Genomic DNA, 22046 nt, shown 5'->3' with positions numbered 1-22046 from the left:
ATTTAAACGGTCTACAAAGTTTCAAACATTAAAGTGAGTTATCTCCCAAAAGAAAAAAACGATTCTCAACTGCCTGGAATGAGTCGTCAGTAATTCCAGTCAAACCCACAAACAATTTGCATAATGGCAGCCTATGGTCTTCATTGGCTGCCCGCAAACATCATCTAATTTGAAACTCAAACAAACACTGTAGTTGTAGCTGAGGCCTGAGAGTTTGGTTCACATTGCCGACGTGTTTAGAAGACACTCTTTTCTGCATGCACTTCAAAAGGATGAGGAGAGGACACAGGCTTGAATGTATATGCAGAATGATTTCTGTTGTTGCAGATGCTTGTATCCTTGTCAAAATCACATACTTGCCTACTACATAGTAGGTGAAAAACAGTATGTGACAATGTCCAAATTCACAGTACTCATAAAGAGTAGGCAAAAAGTACCCGGATGACTTACTACTACCAGCAAGATTCTGAAGTGTGCATACGATGGACACTTTACAATCCCATGAGGCCACAGGAGAGGATTAACAGTGAAGAGACACAACTGACGCTGGTAGGTCACATGATAATGACAGCATGGCAATTGTAGTACTTCCAGATTACATTCATACTATATAGAACATACTTTTTTTAGTGGTTGTGAAGTAATTGTTCAAAATAAGTACTCAAGAGAGTATGTGATTTCCGGTGCAGCCATTGTTGAGGTAGCTGAAATTCAGATATGGTAATGAGTGTTTTGTTTCTGACACACACTGTAAGCAGTAGACCAATCACAACAGACTGGGCCGTCTGACCAATCAGAGCAGAGGAAGCTCTTGGAAAGGAGGGGTTTAGAGAGACTGGATTCTTTATCGAACCATTTCAGACACTGAGAAAAGAGGTGATGCTGCAGTGTATATTATGAAAGTGTTTTTTTTTTTACCTTGGATGCATGTAAACCTATTGTATGAGACCAGCAAAACAATTTTAGGGAACTTAAATAAAGCATAATAGGAGCACTTTTTTACTTTTAACAGAAATAGTATTTAGACTACAAACAAAATGGAAACCATTTCTTGAAAGCAGACATGAATAAGGCAGATTCTTTCATTAATTCTTTTAATCACAAATGGCATAAACTCATTCTCACAAACAGCATCTTTGCCTTTCTCTCGCTCTTTTTAATTTTTTTTTAACTTTATTTTACAATTTATGGAATAAAATTTCACTTGAAAAAGAAAACAAATACAGTTTTTGCATTTCATGATGAAAAGCTTCCTCTTCTCAACTTCATTCTTATTAATAAATACCTTCTCCTAAGATTCAGAGCCCTCTGAGAAGAATAATATGGAGATGTTGTGGAGAAGAGGGGAAAAAACAATTTTCCTTCCAATTATCTTACAAAAAGAAAACAGATGAAGCAAAAGCAATACACGTAGGGTTGAAAACCAGAAAGGCAGAAAACAAAGAGGGGGAAAGTTTAAATGGCAGCCCAAAAAAAGAAAAGAAAAAGAAACCCCATTGGATGTTGTAGGAAGCACCCTTTCAACGTAAAAAAAAGGAATATTCACACTAAAAATACGCACTTCTCCACCTGCATGCTACTCAGTAGTGGATCCACATTAAGGTGAACTAAGACAAAGTGCATTCAGGCTAGTAATGCAGCATTTTAATAAACCTACAACTAATTCAATTCACTCTTTGTCCTGGCAGACAGTTGTTTAGGAAGAGGGGGGAAATTTTAGATTTCTAATTGGCCCAAGAAAAACATCTGATCTTCGCAAATATGTGTGCAGGAGATGCCAAGCCACAGCGCCCCCTCTGGACAAAACACATGAGCAATAAAGGAAATAAAAGCGGATTTTTCTTCATTTGAATTTAGAATTATTGCATAAAATCTTTCAACCAAATAGAAAAACAAACCAAAAACATTCAAAATGATGTAACAAACAAAATTATATTCAAAAATCACCACAACAGTTAAACATTACTAATAATCGAGTCCTTTTGCAGTGTCTGCCTTCGAAAAAAGAAAAGAAAAAAAGACTTGAATTCAGAGCCACAAAGAGCCCACTGCATTCTGTCACATAGAAACCGGGTTTGTCAGATAACAGTTAAAACCAAGAGAGCATTTTAGGGGCTGTCGCACTGCAGACGGCTCCATATTCCTCAGATTTTATTTTTAAATGGTTTTATAATCAAAAGGTAACAATTTATCACAGGCTCTGACAAGACAAAAAAAAAAAAAATCTCTTTGGTGCTCCAAGGTTCACTGAGCTTAATGAATTAATATTTGTTGGTTGTTTTAGCATTCGGTTGTATTATATTAAACTGTACCACAAAAAAAAGTGCCTGCTGTTTGAGACACGGGCAGCGCTTCTCGCTTCACCAGCATATTCAAGTACAAAAGAAAAAACAAAAAAAAGAACAAGAACAAATTAAGTCCAGAGTTGTCAGATTAAAACTACGGTGCAGATCCCCATCCTCCAACCGCTCATGGAACCTCCGCATCATCATGGCAATCGCAGGACCAACAGCCTCCAATCAAACGTTCTCAGGTGGGCGGTGCCAGACAACATGTTTGTTCTTCTTTTTGATTGGTGGATTACTTACTAGTTGCACTTTTCCTTGTCTTTTGTTTTCCTCTTTTTTCCATTCTCAACGTTTTCATTCAATAGCTAAACAGACTTCTTGTTCAGTTTCTTGCCTTTTTTCAGAGCCAACTTGTTTTTGATGTATCCCCTCTTCCTTTTGGCTGTCTGTGAACCATGAAAAGAAACAAGTTAATTACTTTGAAATAACCGATCATAACAGGCAATTGTATAGCTATTATTATAACAATAAATTTTATTAATTATCCTTATTTAAAAGGCTACATGGACATGGTAGACCTTAAAGGGATAGTTCACCCAAAAAAATATAATAATTATGTCATTCCGCCAAGAGGTGGCGACAAATGAGTGTTTCAAAATGTTAGTCATTGAATCATTCATTTTAAAGATTTATTCACTAACGCTGATTCATCCAATAAAAAAATTTAAATAAAAAAAGACATTGTCTCACATTCAAATTATTTTATATTTTTAAATAAACCAAAGCAATGAATGTTTTGTCAGAACCTCTAATTTGCATGTCCTGAAAATGACTACAAATGCCCCTATTAAGCTATAATTCTATTAAGTATTGAAAACTCTCAAGTTACACAGTCTCACATCCTTAAATAATGATGCTGTTCTAATGGAATCTAGAGGGAAGAACCTTTTTTGAGGTGTACTTCTGCTTGGCTGCGATGTTGCGGAGCTTGTGGTCCAGCGCCTGCCGGTTCTCTTGCTTCTTCACCCTGTAGATGCGCACCAGCCAGTGCTCAGAGGTAAACGCCTCCTCCAAGTGTTTCAGACGGATGTCCTTGTTGCCGATCTCTGCGTTCCGTGTCCGGTCAAATCCAGGGGGTGTGCGGAAGTCCAGCTGCGGGAGAGGCGTTTGCTGTTAGTTTTTATCTATATACACATTACTACACTATCAGAAGGGCACAATGGCGATAGCTAAAGGATCAGCCATTGTTGTTGCAACACAATTAATGTATAGACCACCTGAATTAAAAGGAAGAAGCACTCACTTGCATTTCCCCAAAGCGGTAGTAAGACATCTTGTACATCAGGCAGTTGAGCAGGGTGGGAGAGCCGGCCTTATCCACTCGAAACTCTCCCTGCGGTGTGAAGTAATCACTTTCCTACAAAAGAACAAAAAGACACCTCAAAAAACAGCAAATATCCGAAACATGTGAATTATGTATAATATACATTTCTCACTGTGGGCGACCTGAAAGATCTGAAATAGTAACTGTCTTGAAATGTATTGTAAAAGACAGTGACTGTTACATAAAGCTTTATTAATTGCTGTACCGGCGGCGCGTTAGAGGATTAATTTAGAGACGCAACATCTCAGAGAGAGTTACCGTGACAGTCTAACGGCATGCTAAAGCACAGCACACCATCAGCATGATCAAATCCTGTCAGAGAAGCTCATTCGCTCTACAGCACTCCCACAAAAACACTGGTTTTTGTTTTCAATGCCATACCATTTTCAGGTAAAAAAAAAAAAGATAATAAAACACCTATAAATATATATTTTTTCTTTTTTTAATACAAACTCTGGTCTTTTAATTGGACTGAATTAGGGTACGTTTAGACAATGACGATGTAAAATGTAATGTAATGTACTTTATTTATATAGCACCTTCCATCGACCGATAGGTGAACCAAGGTGCTTTACAACAGATTAAACAACAATGTAAAACAACACACTGAAAAACAAGTACAGTAATAGATAAGAGAATAAAAAACTAAAGTAAAAAATGAAAATAAATATAAAAGTATAAAAGTGCCACCATACTACTGGGTACTAAAAGCCATTTTAAAAAGATGCGTTTTAAGTCTTGATTTAAAAAGGCCCAGGTCAGTAACGATACTGGGGAGCTCACTGGGGAGCTTATTCCAGAGCTTATTCCAGAGCTTAGGTCCAGAAACTGAAAAAGCGCGATCTCCCCAGTGTTTAAGTTTTGACCTGGGCACTTCCAACATAAGTTGATTGGACGACCTCAAAGTCCTACCATAATTACGAATGGTCAACATGTCTGATATGTATGATGGGGCGAGGCCGTTAAGAGCTTTAAAAAACAATAACATTTTATAATGAATTCTAAAATGTACCGGGAGCCAATGGAGGGAATACAGAATCAGAGTTATGTGCTCTCGTTTTTTAGTGCTCGTTAACAGACGGGCAGCTGCATTTTGGACAAGTTGAAGACGGCCAACAGAAGACTGGGAGACACCAATATACAGGGCATTACAATAGTCCAGTCTGGAACTTATTAGAGCGTGAATAGCCTTCTCAAGGTCATGACGGTTTAAAAAGGATTTTACCTTTGCCAGAAGGCGCAGTTGAAAAAAGCTCAACTTGACAACGTTGTCAATCTGTTTGTTGAATTTAAAAGAACTATCAAAAGTCACTCCTAAGTTCCTTACCGTCTGCCTGGCAGTTAAAGGCCAGGTACCAAATCCGTTAGACACAGATTCTCCAAACACAATATATTCAGTTTTATCCTCATTTAAGTGCATACAATTTTGGCCAAACCACTGCTTAATGTCCGCAATGCAGTCAACTAAGGTATCTTGTACATCACCAGGCTTGAGTGGCAGATAGATTTGCAGATCATCTGCATAACAGTGAAAAGATAGGTTGTGCCTGGCTATAATTGACCCTAGTGGTAGCATGTATAATGAAAACAAAATAGGGCCAAGAATGGAGCCTTGCGGGACTCCACAGGAGAGAGAAACACAAGAAGAAGACAAATCACCAATCATCACAGAGAAAGTTCTATTGGATAGGTATGACATAAACCACTTAAGTGCAGTGCCATGAATGCCAACATAGTGCTTCAGGCGTGACAAGAGGACCGTATGGTCTACCGTGTCAAAGGCTGCTGTAAGATCCAGCAGCACTAAGGCAACAGGACACTTGGTGTCAACAGAGAACGCAATATCATTGTGTACCTTTAATAATGCAGACTCAGTGCTGTGGCGAGGCCTAAACCCGGATTGAAATTTTTCAAGGACCATACAAGGACATGTACTAAAAACAACCCTGCCCATCTGTAATATTTTTACTTTATTACAAATTCAATAATGAAATAAAACAACTAATCTCCTTGCAAATACACTATTCTCAGAAAAAAAAGAAAACATTTATACTAAAAGAAAATGATAAATTGTTGTTAAATTCTTTTTTTTTATAAATATGAAAATTATAATTGCCCATCCCTAATCTATAATGATTACAAAAATATAGCACACTGGACACACAAAGGCCAGGATTGACATTGACACTGACCCGGATATCTTTAGGATGCTCCCCCTCAGCGATGCGCACCATCCACAGGAACTTGTTAATGTCGTCGCCAGAGTATCCAATCACTCCCCCAAAGATGATCAGAACGTAATCCACATCCAAGGACTTCATTATCTCATAGGCTGCACTCTCATTGGAGGACATGGCTTTGCCGACCTGCAGAAGGAACAGAATATTGATGGCGATCTTTCAGTGTCCTCAAGATACTACTGAGACAAAGCACTGATCCCATGTCAAAAGCAGTTCATTTCTTCTTGTAAAAAAAAAAGAAAAAAAAAAAGTCTACATTTATTCTTAAAGGGATACTTCACTGATTAGCATTAAGCTTTCTATCAGTAGAAACCCGTTAGTATTTTTGAATGACCGTGCTTCCCTACCTCATGTCCCCCTGAGACGAGAGATTTCTGTATTGTGTGTCTGGAAAAAAAAACTCAAGATGACGCAAAAATCGTAATTTTGCGTCATCGGAGGCTTTTTTGGCCAGAAGCTAGAGACTACAGCCAGTAGTAGGAGCTAGTTCCACATGTTTTCAACCCGCCCATAGAGGGTGGGATCTCACGATAAAACGGCATCTTTTCAGTTTCGAGTCAACAAGTAGCCTAGTTGTATCATTTCTTCCGAAACTGCCCTCTGTAACCAGTAGGCGTGGTTTGGGAGTGGCCTCGTAGGGCAGCAAAGCAAGTGCATTCTGGGAGTTGTTGTCTTTCATTCACATGAGCCAAAAATTCATTTTCTGGCTTTTCTCAGTCTAGAAGGCACCAACTTCTAAAATAATTTTACATTTCTACTACATAAATTACCCAAATTTAAATACAAATTCATCTTTCCAGCGGTGAAATATCCCTTTAAATGATAGCAAATCAGACCCCATTATAATGTCTGTCCTCACCAGTGCTATGTGGCTGTTATTCCACGTGTTGTTGTCCACCAGCGTGGTGCGGTTGGCCATGCCGGCTATCTGATATCCGTAGTCCCACCAGGACATGACTCGAGCGTGTTCATCTGTATTCTGCCTGAGCCAGTAATACGCTTCACGGAAATCGTCCAGAATGTTGCGTGATCTGGAGGTTATTATAAATGAATGAGGAAAAAATCAATAACTCCAATATTCCTTCTTTTAAACAAGAAATAGGCCACATGAAGAAGCTCTTACCCGTCATGGTTGTATGATGCCAGCACTACACTGGGACTGGAGTAGGCGTTGCTGGTGACCCACGTGCAGTGCACCGCAAACATCATCAAGAGCATCAGCATTAACATGGTTACAATGCTTTTGATGTTGGGGCCCAAACCCTCTTCTGGCCGGTCCTGCTCCGACACGTGCTTTCGGACTTTGCCGGCCTGAAAATGCACATGGACACACCAATCAGACAAAATACAGATGAGCTACAAACAAGCTGCCCACCAATCACCATTCTGTTCTCAGTAACAACAAACCATTTCCTATAAACCAACAAAGTGTCTTCAACAGGGGTCTGGTGTTTGATCTCAAACTATTGTCAAAAAGTAATTACAGTTGTTATAATAATTATCATAATAACAGTAATTAAATTTAAAATGTTAGTTATTAAATAGTTACATAAAATACTGCAATATTATATATCATAAATATTACCAAGTTCTTACACTAATTGGCATAAGAATAATCGCATACGAATTTTAATAAACCTAATATACATGTATAATAAACGTTGTTCTTTTGTTGATTCAACTGCTATTATTCTCCTTTGTAAGTCACTTTGGACAAACGCGTCTGCTAAATGATTAAAATGTAATCATAGCTATAATAATAATCATTTTGATTTTATTTAAAAGGATTATATTATTTGATTATTTATATTAAATATATAATGATACTTCATTATAGTATAATAATAATAATAATTATTATAATCATAAAAAGGACAGTGATCATTTTTATAAATATTATTTTAATGCATGAACAATGTATTATTTATATATATACACACATACATACATATATATATATATATATATATATATATATATATATATATACACACACATACATACATATATATATATATATATATATATATATATATATATTTATATTATTTAAAATTCATTAATTTGGTACCATGCACGTTTTTGTAAGGCAGGCTTAAAACTGCGACACTATCCACCAAGGGGTCCTTGGCCTGACCTTTGACTCTTCACTCACCTTATCATAGAGGTTCCCCTGATTCCTCTTGTCGTCCTCATCACTGCTGTCCTCAGCCGGCGGGTTCTCGCGCTTCATATCATCGCCCAGGTAGTGCTCAAACACACTGGAGAAGGCGATGGCTGACAGCATGCACACCACTGGGGTGAGTGTCAGCATCAGACGCACCATCACACCAGCAAAGTACACTGCGCTGATGGCATATAGAGCCACTAGGGGGCGATGGAGAAAACATCAGTTATGCTTCCAGAAGACATGTAGCACTGCAGTGTAGTGTTTATAGTTCTTTACTGGATAACTCCAGAGAGAAATCGAAAAACACGGAAGTGGGCCTTTGAACATGTAGCAACATGTCGTCTGTTCAAGTTCCCTTGTTTATTCTAGTGAAAGACTTCAGTAACTCCATGACAGCCACTGAAACTCTTCTGGGGACTGAGACTAATTCAATGCGTTCTGTTCCCAAGCGCCTCCACAAATTGAAATGCTCATAGCAGACATCAAAATAGCAGTGAGTGTACAAATAGGATACAATCACCACAACTTAATATTGTTCAGAATAAACAGCCTGCTGAGAGATATAAGCTCAAGGATGTTTAGTCGCACTTCTGGAGACTCAAAATGTAGGTTTTCTTTCTTATAGAAAAGACAGTGGAATTTACCCTGATAGCATTTCATTTGATATTTTTTATTCTATAGATCATTATTTTATGAGGACTTTTATAAACAAAGGCTTAAAATGATTCCACCGTTAATGGGGGAAATTTTGTATTTAAAAAAAAAAGTCAAAGACATCAACCAAATGACAGAGTCCCCAAAAAGTTTTATAATAATAATAATAATAATATATTTGTAAAATGCTTGTGTGGATTGATATTTTGTTAACTAATATATAAAAAAAAATCAAACAGTTCACCCCTTATGCACGTTAGCATGTCCGTCAAAAACTTATGCTGGCTGTCGGTTGGAAAATGAGAACTTAAAACAATACACTCATGGATATCAATCACTTCACTGAATACTTTCCGGCTAAGAAATAATTATTTCCTTTCAATACATGTTTTCAAAACCACATCATTTTAATATCACGACATAGATGTCTGTCAAAAAAAAATAACGTGCACAATACACGGTAGTTTTTATGAAAAGCAGAGGTTCAGGAAGTGCACAAACTACTGGATGTTTTGACTGTCATCGCTTCCCGAGAAGAAGGAGAAAATGTCGGCCTGAGCGGCTTCAACATGCTGTCTATCAGAGACGATACCATACCTAATACATAACGCAAGTGAGGAAGTAAATTTGTTCTTCACTCGCTGAAATTGAATCAGAATGATCAGGGAACTGAGTGAAATACTTCACACTGCATGTTAAAGAGAATAAACATAATGAGAATGAACATTATTCAACGTGCTGGTTTTGACTTACATTTTTATGCACAAACTACACATTCTGATTCTGACATTCCTGATTTGAATATTTTCAATATTTTGACTGATCATTTTTTCATAATTTTGGCAATAGATGGACAGTTAAATGAGAGAGCCTGAGATGAGTCCCTGTAGTCGTCCAATTTGACTCATTTGCTGATGTAATATTTATTATGAACTTGACAGGTTAATTTTTATAAAATGTAGTTTGATCACTATCTTTTCAGTTGTTTAAAAGATTAATATTTTCTCAAACTTTGATAATTGCCTTAAAGTTTGGCATTCCTTCACGTTTTTCTTTTTTTACATGATTTGTTACATTTAATTACCCCTTACAGGTTTTAACTCACGTTAAATAAATTAAATATGTATTACATAAATAATTGTTACGTCAACGGTCAATCTGTCAAGACTTACACTGATAAATAAAAAAGCAACAAGAAAGCCAACACGTCTGAGTTGAGAAGGTAACTGAAATGCATTTTCTGTAAAGCTGCTTTGTGAAAAGCGCTATACAAATCAATATGAATCGAACTGAATACAGGCACATAGTCTCACCAAAGACTCGCTCATCATTGATGTTCTTGATGCAGAACCAGAGGCCTGCTGGGAAGGTACAGACCAGGATGTGCAGGTCAAAGAAGAAGGAGACCCAGGTGGTGGGCTGGTGCTCTGACACCGATGCAATGATGGGGATGTGGATCTTTGCATATCTGAGGATAACAAGCAGGGAGGGCTGTGTTAACTTACTACTGCATGTAAAAATGTTGCAAATGAAACTCACATCAACACCAAAATAGCAGTTTGGCTCTTGGTTAACATGAACTAAGTTGGCACAACCCAGGTGACGTCACACAAAAAGACAAGTCGTTTTAGAGGAAGAACAAAACTGAAAGATTACAAAGACAGTCACACACCATAAATTCTTTAAAACCCATCTCAGAAATGTTTCAGAAAAGAGCTCCATTGGGTTGTGTCGGTTTCGAGAGACAAAGCGTCCATAAAACAGCCAACTTTAGGTCAGCAAAAAGCATCTTCAACAGCAAACAAAAAGTTTCACGCTCTAAGGACTAAAGTTTGCATTATAAAAAGAAATGAAACCGAACCCAGTAAGAGAAACGATGTCAATACTTTTGGGCAAGCGAAAAGCTCCCAGTTTGTGTTAAAACGGGTCTGCTTGTTGTGGAGTTGCGCTGCTGTTCTCCCTCTCAATTTTGCTGCATTACTACGCTCAATTTTGGTGACTCAGTGTTCTAGTGATCATTATCTGACGACCTGACCTTCCGTATAGGTGCTGACAGAAACGCAGATGGCTGACTGCGCACCGCGAGAGCTCGACAGGACTGTGGGTCTCCCTGCAGAGCTGCTGCATTAAGGGAGTTACACATTTATGAATTTATGATGGGCGACGTTTCACTGAGGGCAAAGAACAAAAAGCAGCCGGCAAAAAGCAAATGGGTTTTGCGGCTGCAAAGTAAAAAGGTACAAACATTGCCATGCCGGCAGGGGTGCCAAAATAATTGAAGAAATAATCAAGATTATGATACAGTCCTATCAGCAACGACAACCTGTCCTATTGAGCGTGTTTCAAGCAGTCTGGTCCACAGCTGTATGATCTTTTTCACTTCTGTTTGTGGTGATACACAAATTAAAGTCCTGAAAAGTTTTATGTCACAGCAGCAACCTTCACCATACTAAATAGTGAGATTCAACCAAACTATTAATCAAAAAATGTGATTTATTTTATGATTCTGGGGTGAAATATGACCCAGACATTTCTTAAAGTCCCCCTTGTAGTCAATAATTGTATCCCCTAAAACTCATCTTTGATCACCAAAATGACATATTTAAACAACATATTTGTGATGTGGAAGAGAACAAGGCAGATTTCAAACTGCGTTTTTGATACGTTCTTTGGTTCGCTGCAGTTTTAAGGAGAAAATACTCAGCAATGGCATTGACTGATGAATTTGCACAAGGTTTGTCTTAAAGCATATTTGAAACACCACATAGACATATAAACATAAAAAACTTGATTTTCACCACAGGACGGTCTTTAAGCTTTGTGAGATTAAACTAAATTAAATTAATCCCTCCCAAAAATGTTATTACAATAACAATTAGTCATAACAGCAAAGTACCACATGCCTGTGCACTAGCAGCGGGGTTTCATTGGTGGTGTGAATGAATATCAACTGAATGCAGCTATTCAGACATAATTCAAGTCGGTCTAAGTACCTGTTTACAGATATAAATCACGCTACATGCTTGAGCCTCTGACAAAATCAGCTCTTTTGTCGTTAAGCCATTTAACAGGGTGTGCTAAAGAGCTATTAGCAACTCACTTGTACGACCGAGCACCCAAAAAAAAAAAAAAGAAAAAAAAAAGTGTATGCGATGTATGCTATTCAGCATTCTTACCCTGTGTCCCAGAGAGAGTAAAAACGCCCACTCCAAGGAGCAATGTACCCTGAAAAGCACAAGAACACAACAGAGTGATTAAACGATAACAGGCACACGCAAACCACCCGACCATTACTGACTCAAGAGCACTTTCAAGCAGCTTCTGAGGCACTGATGAGCCTGGACTACGTCCAGTGAACCTTAATACCACACATACAGCCAGCAACATTTTCAATTAATCTGCACCGCGAGACTGCGCTCGGTTTGAAAAGCAGTGTGGCGAGCGGAGGGAAGTGCTTAATGAGATCTCAGAGGCCTTCTGCAGACGAGGCCCTGCAGCAGAAAGATTAATGAAAGCCTCCGGTACGACGGGAATACAAGCAAATCACCCTGACTTCATATATGCCGGCAGAGGTGTGGTGTTAAGAGGCTGAGGTCATGAAGTCACACCGTACTCGGGTGAGAAGGCAGAGAATTGGATGCGATGACGTGGATGTTTTTCTTTTTTCTTCCCTGTTTGGTTTGGATGATTTAGACAAGGACAGAATATAAAAAGAGTTTGCCATCTCAATGCCATCAAGGGTGATGTGTTGAAAAATAAAAAAAAGTGTTTCATAGTCCATCAGCGTTGTGTCCTCTACTTGACAAGCAAACAGCATTGGACCTTTTTAATATTACACAAAAAAAAAACCGGCTTTTAATACTGCAAATCAGTCACGTAGGGCGACAATTTATTATGGTGCAATCTATTTACTGACAATCTTGCAAAATAGAAGGGCATTAAAAAAAACAAATCTTCCTGTCACAGTAGTGACCTTTCAATAGAGAGTGGGGTAAGATATGTCAGTGGATAAATCTGTGCCAGACCCATCAAAAAAGGCATCATTTTTAACATGTAACCAAATATTTATAAAGGCCTCATCATAATCAGTTTACAAAATTGATAATACAACTGTTTTCAACACTGATAATAATAAGAAATATTCTTTGAGCAACAAAGCAGCATATAAGAAAGACTTCTGAATGATCATGTGACACTGAAGACTGGATTAATGGCTGCTAAGAATTTAGCACCATAGACATTTTTTTTTCATTTTAACATGTTATAATTTAAAATAACTTATCTATTATAATATATTTCCTAATATTACTTATTTTCCTGTATTTTCATCAAATAAATGCAGCTTTGGTGAGAATAATCTTGCGACTCGTACAACTGAGATTATAAAAAATATTAACAACCCCAAACGATAGTATAAGTCGTTCACATTCCCGAATTACAAGACCATTCAAAAAAGGTTGAGTGGGTAAGGCTATCTTTTTTTTTCATGTTTGTATGTAATAGATGATCTCTTATATTTCAGGATGTTTGCTATCATCTGAAATTAGAATATAAATTTTTTTTAAATTTATTATTTTTCTATTAATTCTTGCCCAAAAGGATGTAGTTTACCCCACTCTCCCCTAACTGATATCCAAGCAAATACCTATTTTAAGTCAGAATTTTTGGCAGGGAAAGAGTCACATTTGTGGTCGAAGTTCGGTTTGAAAGTTAGTTCAAAATAAATTTTTTATTCAAAGATTTTAAATTGTTCAAATTAAATGCAGCTGTTGTCCTTTTGCACTCACCTGTGTAAGTCAGGTAAATAACGGTAAGGAAAACCGCCCCTGCAGCCATAGAAACGCCCAGAAAGAACAGTGTCTGGAACTCCTGTCTGGTCAGTCTGTCCTTCAGATACTGCAGAAAGGCGTAAGCCTGAAGTAAAGCAAATACACCTGCAAACGCAAATGACCCATTAGCCCATTTACTCAGCTCTCACACACACGGTCATGAAGTACTGCTGCTGATTGGATGTGATGTAAATGATTGCCCCTCATGGCTTTATGGATTTGAGTTGAGAGTGCTGCTTTTAAATCAGTGTAAATGAGCAACAGTTAATGAAGAATGAAGCCAAACCGGTCTTACCTGCAGCAGCCATGTGTTCACTCGTCCTGATGGGCTGGAAGCCTACGAAGGGGATCTGCATGGACAGCACCAACCCCACTATATAAAAGGTGCTGTAGGCTGAGATAAAAAGAAACAAAGAAAGTGAGAATAGCCCTAGATGGTCATTGCATCTCCAAAAAAAAAAAGAAGAAAAAAAACTAAAGCTAAAGACTTTTCTTTTGTGAGCACTAAAAAGGATGGGTCACCTAAAAATGAAAATTCTGTCAATATTGACTTTCCACGTTCCAACCCCGTAAGACTTACTCTTTTCAGTGGAACACAAAAGGAGTAATTCTGAAGAAAATGTCTCAGTCGAAGTCTTCCATGCAATTACAACGAACAGTGACTGATGATGAGTCAGTCAAGCTTATAAAAAAATTTAAAACATGTAACAAAAGCACCATAAAAGTAACCGGAATATGGTCTATAAAACTATTTCCAAGTTTTCTGAAGGCTTGAAAAAGTTATGACTTTAATCTTAGTCTGTTCCTCAGATAAAGCCATTATATGGCTACAGGAGACCTGGAATATAGAGCATCAGTCAGCTTTTATTGTGCTTTTGCATGCTTTTAAATGCCTAATTTACCAAAACTGCAGCGACCAGCACAATTCTTCAAAATATCTTCTTTTCTGTTCCACATATATACAAGTCATGCAGGTCTAGTACAACATGAGGCAGAGTAAATGACAGTATTTTATCATTTTTGGGTAAACTATCCTCATCCCTGTGACCAATTGATTATGATACTCGACTGCAAGTCACTTCTGCTAAATGCATAAATGTAATGTACACTACCATTTAAAACTTCGTAAGTCAGTAAGATTTTTTGGAAACATAACACTTTTATTCAGCAAGGATGCATTAAATTGATCAAAAGTGACAGAAAAAAAATATGAATAATGATTTATAATAATAATAATAATAATAATTAATAATATGAATTCAATTTCAAATAATGCTGTTCTTTTGAACTTTTTATTTTTAAACTAATCATGAAATGGTGTAGACAAATTTCCACAAAAAATATTAAGCAGCAACTTGTTTCAACATTGATAAAAAAAGAAACGTTTCTCAAGCAGCAAAAAAGCATATTGGAATCATTCCTGAAGGATCATGAGGCACTGAAGACTGGAGTAATGATGCTGAAAATATAGCTTTGATCACAGAAATACAACTCTACTTCATTGTTTTAAAATGTAAAAAACAAAAACAATTAGCAATATTTTCAATTACCATTTTTACTGTATTTTTGATCAAATAAAAGCAGCTTTGGTGAGTATTTGAACAGTAGTGTAATATTTAATTCACCATGTTTAAAAAAAAAAAAAGATTAACTTTGCACTCTCCTGATGCAAACGCTCCATATCCTGCATTGAGGCACTTAATATTGTTAGTTCCTTATGATTAATTGCCTGTGTGTTTTTCCCCATTTGCAAATTGCTAAGAGTCTGCTAAGAAAATAAATGAAAAAGGTCTCTTTAAAAGTACCACCAACATTTGCCTGCTAAAAGTATGACTGCTAACTGACATGAAGCTATTTAATGCATTCATGATGGTCCCGGATTTACATTGAGTGTGTTTACATGTTCTTAACCCAATAATGCTTTATAAGCAGACTATACGTGTGGTCATGTAAACGCGTTAAAGTTTTCCTTTATCAATACAATCTTGTAAATGCGGTTACTTGCATTGCATTACCAAGAAAAGGCCACTTAGAATTTAGAGTTTAACAGACACAAAATCAACAAATAAACTATTTTAGTGCACAATATACATATACACAATATTCCTCCATTTCTAAACCAGCTGTCATTGTGTTTCCAACCTGTCCCTTTATATTATCCAAAGTGACAAACACTGCACGATAAAAACAAAACGGTGAGAAAACTGAAACGCCAGTGATGGAGAGCAGACATTCCTAGAAGAATGGCAAGCGCAACAGTCTGTCACCTGTGCGATACTTGACTGACAGCTCCGTGAAGTGGACCCCTACCTGAGAGACAGGTGTTGACAGCCTGTCACAAGAGAGGTCCAGGTATGAATGTGGGTACATGAGATGGCGAATCAGCTGCGCAACAGAGGAAACTGAAGCCACTTGTGACAAAAGTGACTGTATGAGCTGTCAGCCTTTGAGAAGCATCAATTAAGGGCCAAACTGGAACATGTTCACTCCAAAATAGGATGCTCTAATGAGACAATACACACCTAGCCCTCCAGACACACAAACACTTCCTTATTCATAGACAGCTGACAGGCTGTTTTGTGAAAGAAAGAAAAAAGAAAAGAAAAAAAACTCTGGTAGTGAAAAGCAGCGACGAAATGGGTTGATTTAACTAGTGACAAAATATTCAGGGTCTAGAGTTAAACAGGGCTGTCTGAATATCTAGTTCTGGTTCCCTGGAAGTGGAACTACAGACCAGAAGAGAATTTTCCCTCTTGCATTGGGCACCTATAACGGGAACCCTGTAGTGACTAGGGATGTCAATTTTCACAAATTCCCATGATCGATCGTCGTTTAAATTAACGATCAATTAATCGATTAATCGTTAGCCTTAATACTGCGATATGCGTCTACTGCAGCTGCTATGACAGGGTCTGCAAATGCTGGTCAAAACGCTATGTTCCTCACCAAATCAATTAGAATGGTTTTAAATATAAATAAAGGGCTAGTAGGATTGTAAAATGTTTCGATGTGATTGATAATTAAATTAATTATTTAATAATCAAATATAACTACTAATACAACGTGTCACCAACGCCGCCTCATATGCGCTTAGAATGTGTGACTGTTGTGGACGCGCTCTTCCTGGAACAACTGCACGCGCTGAATGAATCTGCTACCGTTAAACTGGAGCACTTTGCTAGCACGTTATTAATCTAAAAGAAACGCATCCTATATGAGATTAATCAGATATATTCAAAATAAACATAATATTACAAATTATATCTGCACAAAATGACGCAAATTCATGCTCAAGTGAACTTGAACTAAGTTACGTGCCATTCATTCAGAACTACTCATGTTGTGGACGCGCTCTTCCTGGAGCAACGCGACACGGTAACTAAACCCAAATAATTCACAATGTTTTATTACAATATTGTTCTCTTTATAATGTTATGTAATATTACAGTCCCAATAGTCATTATTAGTCGTGCACTGCCGTTTGAGCTGCGCGCGCTTAAGCTGACGCTTTACTACAGAGTTAATTCTTAACCAAATGCATCCAATATGAGATCAATCAGATATAGATAGGCCTACAGAAAATAAACAGTATTACAACTTACATTTGCACAAAACAAAAGCCTGCGAATGCACACGCAAACTTATAGTCATGATGAAGGTGTAAAATGGTCCCAAACATAACTCCAGCGCGCTCGCTTACATGTTTCGCGGTTGAGCAGCGCGCACGCGCATGAAGACCTGCTTAATCGATGATCGATAAGTTGTATCGATTAAATGTATTATCGACAATTAATCGATCGTCGATTAATCGTTGACATCCCTAGTAGTGACGTAATCTAGTTTGTGTCGTTTCTGTGTATAACAATAGTAGCAACACCAACGACAATGATAGAAGACACTCTTTTAGATACTTTGTTGGTTTTGTATTATTAAGATGAGACATGGATAGGCGACATGCAAATCGAAAGAGCAGGGAACATTGACAACTTAAAAACTCTTTGGATAACGTCAATACACATTCAAAACTATTCTGACATGTTGGACTACTTCTGAAGTTTCTGAAACATGCATAACTTCCTGCAGTGGGAAAGTGGCTAAATTCTCACCGAGCTTTAGTATCTAACTAAAGTCTGGCCCACATCACAACTTGTTCTGGCCAAATTAGACAGGAAGAGACTGTCAGACAGCATGTAAAAACAAAAACCATGATTTGATGCAGGTCTATCTAAGATGTAAAACAACAGTGCAATAGCATCAGCTTAAAATCCTGGGTCTCTAAATGATTGTACTGTAAATGCGTGAGAAATTAGCAGAAGAAATGGTTCAGATTTTGATGTAAAAGACTTCTTTCAAAAACATTAAAAAAAAAAAAAATCTTACCAACCCCAAACTTTTGAACGATAATTTAGTTTGCTTATTACTGAGAGCCACAAACAAAACTCTGAATATCTTGATTTTATGTTATTATTAACCTGGAGCACCAACTTTGGAAACTCTTGAAAGTCAAGTATCACCTAGCCAATCAGTTCGGACATGATTTCAAGATAGTTCTAGCTATTTTTGAGGTCAAAATATACATTAAACAGTCTTTAAACTGTTAGCTAGCAAACATCACTCTAGGAGGAGACAAGGTGAAACAGAAATGCAATAACCAGATCCCACTGGTTTTACACCATTCTCCATCCATCTCTGAACATGACTGCTGCTCTTTGTTCAAGCACTGGCCCCATAAACCGAGAGCAGTGCTACTTAATCTAATCAGTATGATCTATTAGGAGAAGTGGCAGTGATACTCATGTGGAGTCGGGCCATGGCAAATGTGTAGTGGGACCTGCGGCAAGTGCAAGAACTTTCCAGAGCGGAGACAAACTGAGCTAATACCCAGCATCCATCAGTAGCGCATTTTGCACAGGGCAGCTGCGCAGAGTGCGAGAGGCTAATAAAGATTTAAACAAAATTAGCCCAGTGGCACAAGGCCTCATTCTTTTATCAAAGTGCTCGCTCAGTAGCCTCACAAAAACATTGCACCTTTAATTATTCATCCACTTAAAAATTGGCATAATCTGTCAAAGACAAAAAAGGACTCTTGAAGGAAAAGAACTGGTGTCTTTTTTTCCCACCTTGCAGAAGTGGCAAGCTTATTCATGCTAGCAGAGGTCCTAATTCACAGTTAGCATGTTGTTTTGTCATTTAAGACTGTGGATGTGGAGCCAACGTTTTTTTTTATGAAACATGAAGATCCATGTCTCCTCCGAACAGCGCTGCTTATGATTGGTTGTGAAAAAAAGTAAAGTGGGTGAAAAAAAAAAAAGTCATTAAACATCAACGTCAACTTTAAATGCTGCTGTCAATGTGAAGATAGACGAACACTTAGCGACCACGCCTGCGCAAGAGTCTCTGCATTTCCAAATCAAAAAGCAAGTGGGAAAAAGCTGGTTCACGCTTCATTATTGTGCGGGAGAACAAGCACAACGCAGCGTGATTGTGTGGGCGATGAAGTGTGTACTTCATACAGGAAACAGACGCTCACACAAACATACACACAACACAGGTGACTCACCGATGTACAGCCTCCTGCTGAAGCGCTGCATAAGAAGCAGCACAAAAACATGGAGGGGAATCAGGTTGATGATGAAGACGTATCCTCCCCATGCAGACACCTGCAATACAAAACACATCGTGTTGCACACTTCCAAATATTGCAATATTTTACCTCACGATATTGTATTAGTTTTCATGTTAAGAATCATTTACATTTTTAGATAAGTAGCCAATACTTCAACATACTAATAATGATATTTTATGGGGTCACATTACAACAAAAAACATTGTTTATGGTGTATTGGGTGTTTATGTTATGTATATTAATCTTCATAAGTATATGAAGTTTAATTCACATTATGAAGAATAAGAAAAACTTTAGACTAAAAAAAGTTTAGTCTTACAATGTGTACAATTTATTGTAATTTCAGAATACTTTACTCTTATTCAGACTGAAAAATTAATGAATTACACTGTTGTTAAGAAAGACGATATATTTTTGTCAGCTGTCGCAAAGCAAAAGCTTGAGGCTGTCAACGCTGGATTAGAGTGATTGTTGCAAATACATTCTTCTTGTCAGAAGTAGTGTTAGCGCTTAAAGTAGGTTGGGGCATCAGTTTTCTGTTAGGTCGTGTTGCACTGCATCCAGTGTAGACAGCATCACTGATTATAATGGGTTCTATTGTCTTGTCGCGTCCGGTGTAGACATGGTGTTAAGAGTTCAGAGTCCGAGGAAAAACGGACTAAAATGAATAAATATGACATTGACAAAATATTAAAATAATAAAATACAAAACTATTAAAAAAGACATTTGACAAAAGACAAAAACTGAACGTGAACACCAGTGTTCGTGTTTTCGGCCAAAATCTAAAATCAATACAAGTTTAGAAAATACTCGCCGAAAGCACCAAAGTCTAACCATGTCTACACCGGGCACAACCATGGTCACATCACGACATCTTGAGGCCGTCTACACTGGCACGACAAAGCGACCATTGCAAATCCATGTCAGTAGCAGCGCAAGCGCTCGGAGTATGTCAGAAATAGAACTCATTCTGGGATTTATAGTTTCGCGCCGCAAACCAGAGTAGACGGAGTCACTGATTACAATGGTTTCTACTGTCTTTTGCTACGTCGTGCCGCTCACATCTGATGTAGTCACGGTGTAATGCAAATGGAAAGAGAAACAAGCGAGTAAAATATTACAATATACCAGTTTTCAAAAACTCCACACTAAACGTAAAGAAACGTAATGTATCGTGACCAAGTTATTATATCATATCGTCCAGGTCCCTGATGACTTTCACCCCTATTACACATCACATTTACAAGAAAACTCCATTAGCACACTCAGCCTTTGAAACCTCTGCACATTTCTAGGTCACTTAGAATGTCCCGCTCAAGAGAGGCTCTCTCAGCTCATGCCCCCGATAGCGCCTCTAGGCCCGTGTCGGACTGTGCTGGACCCCAAGGTCTTGATGGAGCAGATGGCTCAGATTTCACTGGTGTCATTTATGTTTATAAACACATTTGGAAAGCCAGAGATTATTGGGGGCTGGGCAGGGCTGTAGGCTTCCATTATTAATGAGCGCTGCCTTCCTCCAGGGGAAGAATCTCAAGTTTCAGAAATGGCTGATATTCATAACCGACTGGCGCATGGCCCCACCAGGGTGGCATGATGGATGGTGGTGTTTGCTTATTCATTTATTTTACACATCACATTAATGGGTTGAAAAAAAGAAGAAAAAAAAAAAGAGCAAGGGAGATGTGCGACCAGACCCAGAACACCCAACACTACAGATGGGAATCATAAGAATTTAATGATTCCGTTTCAGATTACGATTCCACTTAACGATTATGGTTCTTTAACATTATATTACGCAACATTATTTTATAGCAATTGCACAGTTTTATGTTTCATGAACCTTACATAAAACAAAGTTTATGATTCAACTGATAACACCAAGTAATGACTTACAGTTCAATGAGTGAATCAAATGTTAATTCCTAAATGCGCAAACTTATTTACTCATACTAAAACAGAGTAAAGTGTAACTCATTTAAGTCGTTCTGACTGATTCAGCAAAAAGAATTGTCATTTATCACAAAATTGGACTACAATTGTCATGCTATAAACTACAGTTCATAGGTTTTTGGTCAGCAAGACTTTTTTTAAAGAACTTTTATTCATCCTGTTCTCAAAGAATCCTGAAACAAATTTTACGCAGCACAACTGTTTTCAACATTAAGAATAATAATGAATGTTTATTATTATAATAAATGTTGAGCAACAAATCAGCATATTAGAATGATTTCTGAAGGATCATGTTACGCAGAAGACTGGGGAAATGGCTGCTGAAAATTCAGCTTTGCATCACAGGAATAAATTACATTTTAAAACATTACAATAAAAACAGTTATTTAAATTGTAATAATATTTCAAAGTATTACTGTTTTTACTGTATTTTCCAACAAATACAGCTGGCAATAAGAGGGAAAAAAAAATCTTACAGACACCAAATTTTTGTGAACGGTAGTGTAATTTACTGTAAGCAATGGCAGGTAAAGCTTTCTGAGTATTTTACTTTGGTATTACTAAGTATTATTAACAGAAATGAAATCCAGTACACCAACTGAAGGTAAAAAGTCCAATGAAAACTCACCATGTAAAAGTAAGAGAGGCAGCAGCCAATGGCCCAAAAAACCGAGCCAGTTTTCACCGATTTCACCTGTGTGGGAAGGACACACTTAGGTTAATTCTGCTAATCCCAAACAAAGGGTCTGATATCATCACCTCAAACAAAGCCAAGATGAGGAACACTCAGAGATAAGATAGAGACCAAGGAAATTTAATGTTTAAGTCAAGCTTGACAGCAAAGTCCTTGCAGTCTCAGCTGACAACAAGCTCCAGAGAGAAGGGATGGGCAAAAAAAATAAAA

General features: G+C 37.6%; 1 protein-coding gene across 1 annotated transcript in view; it reads right to left on the bottom strand.

Annotated features, from left to right (window-relative positions):
* Window positions 1–1077: 1077 nt before the first annotated feature.
* Window positions 1078–22046, bottom strand: part of stt3b (STT3 oligosaccharyltransferase complex catalytic subunit B) — a 52594-nt gene continuing 31625 nt past the window's right edge. The window contains exons 4-16 of the mRNA XM_082149326.1: window positions 21771–21836; window positions 19126–19225; window positions 13861–13959; window positions 13524–13670; window positions 11913–11961; window positions 10050–10204; window positions 8068–8279; window positions 7036–7223; window positions 6772–6943; window positions 5865–6038; window positions 3592–3705; window positions 3234–3440; window positions 1078–2734 (exon numbers count right to left, since the gene is read on the bottom strand). Coding sequence (XP_082005452.1) covers window positions 2654–2734; window positions 3234–3440; window positions 3592–3705; window positions 5865–6038; window positions 6772–6943; window positions 7036–7223; window positions 8068–8279; window positions 10050–10204; window positions 11913–11961; window positions 13524–13670; window positions 13861–13959; window positions 19126–19225; window positions 21771–21836 — 1764 coding nt within the window. The 3' untranslated portion in view covers window positions 1078–2653. The remainder of the gene's footprint in view (window positions 2735–3233; window positions 3441–3591; window positions 3706–5864; window positions 6039–6771; window positions 6944–7035; window positions 7224–8067; window positions 8280–10049; window positions 10205–11912; window positions 11962–13523; window positions 13671–13860; window positions 13960–19125; window positions 19226–21770; window positions 21837–22046) is intronic.

The sequence above is a fragment of the Leuciscus leuciscus genome (assembly GCF_965113295.1).
Source record: "Leuciscus leuciscus genome assembly, chromosome: 20".
Taxonomy (NCBI): Eukaryota; Metazoa; Chordata; class Actinopteri; order Cypriniformes; family Leuciscidae; genus Leuciscus; species Leuciscus leuciscus.
Note: the sequence above shows the minus strand (reverse complement) of the source record. Positions and strands in the feature narration are given on the sequence as shown.